General features: G+C 36.0%; 1 protein-coding gene across 1 annotated transcript in view; it reads left to right on the top strand.

The window, feature by feature from the left end:
- The window catches only part of LOC107584942 (serine/threonine-protein kinase OSR1-like), a 90,447-nt gene that overhangs the window by 81,257 nt on the left and 3,190 nt on the right, over positions 1–6,000 (top strand). Inside the window, exons 6-11 of the mRNA XM_016271723.1 lie at positions 102–211; positions 483–584; positions 716–849; positions 2,645–2,693; positions 4,084–4,149; positions 4,705–4,827. Coding sequence (XP_016127209.1) covers positions 102–211; positions 483–584; positions 716–849; positions 2,645–2,693; positions 4,084–4,149; positions 4,705–4,827 — 584 coding nt within the window. The remainder of the gene's footprint in view (positions 1–101; positions 212–482; positions 585–715; positions 850–2,644; positions 2,694–4,083; positions 4,150–4,704; positions 4,828–6,000) is intronic.

The raw sequence follows: 6,000 nt of genomic DNA, 5'->3' as shown, positions 1-6,000 counted from the left end.
TATATATATATATATATATATATATATATATATATATATATATATATATATATGTTTTTTTTTCTCTACATTTTGATAAGTACATTTTTTTTTCTGTTTAGATTTTGGTGTAAGTGCCTTCTTAGCCACTGGTGGTGACATGACTCGAAATAAAGTGCGGAAGACGTTTGTGGGAACGCCATGTTGGATGGCTCCAGAAGTGATGGAGCAGGCAAGTATTTCCACCCAACAACCACGGCTCATTTAAAGCCATACAACTGAGATCACATGGTATTAAATTGGAAAAATGCCAAACAGAAGCATTTTCTCTAGTCTCAAACTGTTGGATCTCACTGTACATGGACTGAATTACATGGACAATTAAAGCTCTTATTTTGTCCTTTTAAAGTCTAAAGATTTCAATGTGGTGTAAAATTGGCAGTAACTGCTGGCATATGGATGTATCTCTCGTGTTAAACAAATTTGTGACCGTTTGTTTGCAGGTGAAAGGTTACGACTTCAAAGCAGACATCTGGAGTTTTGGGATCACAGCCATCGAGCTGGCCACAGGTGCCGCTCCTTACCACAAATACCCTCCTATGAAGGTGAGGAAAGAGCAGGAGATACAGTCCCATACGAGCTCTAATGAATCTTACAGCTGTTTCAAGACTGTCATGCATCACTCTTAATGAGAAACGTGTTGTTTTTATAGCATGTGGGGTGTTTGTGTTTGCAGGTGTTGATGTTGACCCTGCAGAATGATCCGCCTTGTCTTGAGACTGGAATCACAGACAAGGAGATGGTGAAGAAATATGGGAAATCCTTGAGGAAGATGATCTTGTTGTGTTTGCAGAGGGACCCAGAGAAAAGGTACTGAGCAGAGCAGCAATGATCTTGTTAGGTCATGTGAGAAAAATACACTACTGTTCAAAGGTTTGGGGTCTGTAAGATTTTTAAAAGTTTTTTTTTTGTCTCTTATGCTCACCATGGATGCATTTATTTGATAAGAAATACAGTAAAACAGTAATATAGTGAAATAGTATTACAATTTAAAATAACTTTTAATATATTTTAATTTTAATTTGATTTCTCTTGATTTTTCAGCATCATTACTCCAGTCTTCAGTGTCACGTGATCCTTCAGAAATTATTCTAATATGTTGATTTACTGCTCAAGAAACATTTCTTATAATGATCAATATTGAAAACGGTTGTGCTGCTTAATATTTTTGTGGTAAACTTTTTTTTATTAATAGAAATCTTTTGTAACATTATAAGTGTCTTTACTGTCACTTTAGATCAATTCAATGCATCCTTGCTGAAAAAAGTATACATTTCTTTAAAAAAAAAACACAACTTACTGACCCCAAACTTTGGAACAGTAGTGTATGTGTCAAGTAGTATTTAGCTGGTCATGTGATCTCACCATGGCAGCCACCAAGACCTGCTCAATAAAAAAAAAAATTGCTCAAATATTTTATTCGGCTAATTTATGATTTTAAAGGGGTCATATGATGCTTTCTTAAAGATCATTATTTTGTGTATTTGGTGTAACAGAATATATGCTAACAGAATACATAACAGAATACATTTAAACATGCTTTAATGTTCAAAAAACACATTATTTTTCAAATACTGTGCATTATTGTAGGTCCTCTATGCCCCGCCTCTCTCAAACTCTTCGTTTTCTACAAAGTCCCTCCTTCCGACAAGCGCAGTCTGCTCTGATTGGCCAGCTGACCCAGTGCATTGTGATTGGCCGAACACCGCAAGCACTCGTCGGAAATGTAACGCCCCTTACCATAATCGCTAGCTTCATCTTTCAAAATAAATGTAAAGACAGAGCCCGAAAGGGGAACAGAGTCGCATGACAGACACAGTGATGAATATGTGTTTGCAGTACACAAGCCACAGTTAAGACAGCTGACTCCACTGTGATGTGTCTCACTTTCTCGCGCTCTCTCTCTCGCTCTCTCGCACTCACTCTCTTGCACACACACACAATGCGCAAAACTCTGCATTTGAACAGTCAGTAGCAAATTCTTAAACTAATAACAAAACAGTAGGTGATTCAGAAGCGCCAGATTGTCATAGCAAAGTCAGAATGACCTCCTCTCCTAGGTTCACGAAACGGTCGTCCATAAAATGCATTGCTGTTCTGTTGTAAGTGATCTTAAAGATTCCTAAATGCATCTACTTTCGGAAGGCCAAATAAAGTGCTTTTGCTTTCGTCTAGAAACACACAGCGTCTCCCTGACATGCTGCTTCAACACTAACTGCGGTTACTGAAACCACGCCGCCTTTCTTTGCGTGAACATTTGGGCGGCATTATGCAAATATTTCCACATAGTGAGGTAGACATGTGGGGGCGTGTTAGAACGAGCCATTTTAGGGGGGCGTGGCAGAGTCTTAACTTTGATAAAGAATATCTCTTTGGTTTTGAGATTTTAGTCTTTGCAACTTCAGGGATCTTATCTATGCACAATCAGCTTGTAACACTCCAAAGAGAAAGGAAAACTTGAAATCGCATCATATGAACCCTTTAACCATTTTCTAAAAGGGCACTTTTTCTGTGTAAAGTTTTTTTTTTTAATGACTGTTAATGCTGATTTTGCCTGATAACACTAAGTTACAGCAAATATATTTCAATAGTGTTTGCTTTTTAGGCCGACATCATCAGAACTCTTAAAACATAAATTCTTCCAGAAAGCCAAGGTAAGAATCTTACTTCCAACCAAGAGTTTTTTTTTTTAATTGTTCCATGTTATCCTGTCATCATTTAATCACCCTCATGTTTTTGCAAATCTGTATGTCATTATTTCTTCTGTGTAACATTAAAGATGCTTTTTTTAATACAACAAAAATTATTAATATGCTATTGTCATACTCAAAAACAGGACAACAAAAACGAAAACACACTCAAAACATAATCCATACTGTATTTCTTCTGAATCCATACAATGTTTTCACACTATATTTGAATCCAAATGCAGAGGTGTAAATTGAAAAGATCAGTGAATACAAACTTAAATTTTGTTATTTTAGTGATTAACAGTTTTATTGATTCATAGGCAAATTTCTAAATAAAATACAGTAACTCTGAATCAACATTTTACCCCGTTACCAAACCCATCCCAAACTAGTCCCCAACTACAGCTTTAAGGACACAACTTGACTATAATTAAATACAATTAAAACATCCTTCAGTATATAATGATGAGAAAACGTAATAAATAAAATACGCTGAAATAAAATGAATAAATTCAATCCCATCTTATAACACATCACATTTACACTGTCACTATCAGCATATTTCTCACACATAGCTATTACTGTCCCATTTCCAAATAGGTTAAGTACTTGGACCATTAAGTACTTGTCCGTCTGCTTATAAGGCGTTTTTCAAATGCAGCCACTCTAGCTAGTTCTGCTACCCATTCCTGAAAGGAAGGGACATCCTCTGACTTCCAGCTTCCAGCAGAGAATTATTTGTCTGCCAATCATTAAACTGGTTTGGACCCAGGATTGAATGTGTTTGTCTCTTATTTGAACTCTGTAATAGCAAGATTGAAGGCAAGGCAGACTGCTCAATCTTATACCAAGGGGGAGAATGCTCTGGGGGAAGTGACCAATGAGCCAGGTGTCTAAGACTAAAAGCATAAGAATAATACAATACATTAGGCAGGCATAAACCACCTTTCTTTCCAGGCCTCTGTAACTAACCGAGATCGCTTAACATTCCAAATAAAATTCTTACACATTCTGCCAGACTGTTTAAAATAGGAAAGTGATATTTGTATTGGGAGAGACTGTAGTAGATAATTCAGTTTGGGTGTACGACTCATTTTAATTACATTGACTTTTGCAGCCATTGATATAGAGAGTGGAGCCCACCTATCCATATCACAGGAATTATTTTTCATTAAGGGGTCAAAGTTAACTCTCACTAAATCTTTCAAATCCAGGGGAAATAAAATACCTAAATTAGGCCATTGATGCTGGAGTTGAATCTGAGTGTCAGCCCATGTTGTAATTCAACTGTAATTGTTTATTACCATAATTTAGAAAAAAAATATTTATCTTTGTGTTCCATTTTGTTTGGCAGAATAATGAATTCCTGCAGGAGAAATTATTACAGAAAACACCTACAATTACAGAAAGAGCGAGAAAGGTGAGGAACATTTAGTATGATGTTTTATTAGGTGTTATTTCTATTGTTTTATGATGTTGTAATTTGTTTATTGAGTTATACCCTGTTTTATGAGGTGTTTATATAGTATTATTATATGCTTCTCATTTTCATATACTTTACTACTATAGCCAGTTTTTATGTATATGCAGAGCACCACAAATTAAAATAATTTCTCAGGGACAATAAAGAATACACTGCGTAAAAAACAAAATATAAAAATTCTAAGTCGTAAATAAAACAAATTATTGGAGTATATTTTACAAGAATTTAGTTTTTTGTAATTATTTGTGAATTTACTAGCAATTTCTGAGTGAGTGAAAACTGTTTCAAAGTAAACCCTAAAATCAAACATCAAAAAGTGAACTCCTAATCAATTTGGAATGAATGAATGAAAGATATTTCAAAAACTAATTGAAACTAATTTTAATAATCTCTTTTTATTCCACATGATGGATAAATGTAAAAAATATAATAATAATACATATGAATGAATTAAAAAAAAATTTTAACTGTATATTGTGTGTTTGTGTGTAGGTTCGGCGAGTTCCTGGCTCCAGTGGGAGACTCCATAAAACAGAAGATGGACAATGGGAATGGAGTGATGATGAACTGGATGAGGAGAGCGAGGAAGGCAGAGCTGCAGTTGCTGCCTTACGGGTAACACACACACACACACACACACACACCCACACACACACACACAAGCATAATTTCAGACCCTTGCTGAAGACATCATTTTGAGAGTTCCAGCACCAGTGGTTTGCCCTCTTTGTGTGTGGTGTTTGTAATGCTGTTGGCTGTTATGGCACCTCTCATCCCTGGGCTCTGTGTTTTGTGTTTGCCGCTAAAGGAGCAGCAGTCCAAGGCGACAAGGCGACAAGTCCGTTTCTCTCAGCCTCTTGAGCTGCCCCCACCCAGGGTTGTTCAGTTTTCACGCTGATACAGATGGCTCACCTTAACAAGGAAGCACACTCAGTCAGACACAACATTAGGACATGCAGGAACTGGAAGTGCTAGATAAAGAGAAAGAAAATTTGTTTAGAGAGCATTATATATCTGCTAATATTCTTGATATCCAGCTTCAAAGACTAAAACAGTAAAGATACTAGAGTTCAGGTTGGTTAAGGATGAATGTTGAACCTCCACCTGTCTGTGACAATCTGTTTCTCTGCATATCTATGCAAGAAATAATCATGTACAGTATAAAATCATTTAGATCGCTTAATGTGATCTAATGTGCTTTTGCTCAATATCTTCTGCTTAATATGAACCTATAGCTTTTATGTGCTACAGAATTACCTACTTACCTGGCTTTTTAAGCTTAACCACATACTCTAATCTCAATGATTAAACTTTGGTAAAGCAAAAATAGTGTAACCAAACTGTTCTTGCTAGGAAAAACAGAGAGACAGACTTAAAAGTGATGATGTGTGCTTCCTAGATGCCATCTGTATCGTGTTTTTATTTATTTGACATACTGACCAAATCAATGATCTCTGATAACCATCCAGATTCTGTTTAACAGCCTCATAATGGGACTTCTGTTGGTTTAGGCACTAACATGCAATATGGTCATTTCTGGTCACTACATGATCTTTGTATTCCAGTTTAGAAATCACTTTGTATCTGTCTATCTGTCCTTGCTGATTAAAAAAATCGTACTGGCCTCAAAACAACAGTAGTGTAAGTCTGCGCAAACCTTAGGTTAGGTGGCAGTGTTTAATTGTGTCTGTTTGGGAATACACTGGATGTATGAAGTTGATACTATTGAATAGAATATGTTTTAGGCAGATATTGTGTAATTTGGTTGCGTATCTTAAAACAATCCCA

The sequence above is a fragment of the Sinocyclocheilus grahami genome, unplaced genomic scaffold, assembly GCF_001515645.1.
Source record: "Sinocyclocheilus grahami isolate Dianchi unplaced genomic scaffold, SAMN03320097.WGS_v1.1 scaffold65.1, whole genome shotgun sequence".
Lineage (NCBI taxonomy): Eukaryota > Metazoa > Chordata > Actinopteri > Cypriniformes > Cyprinidae > Sinocyclocheilus > Sinocyclocheilus grahami.
Note: the sequence above shows the minus strand (reverse complement) of the source record. Positions and strands in the feature narration are given on the sequence as shown.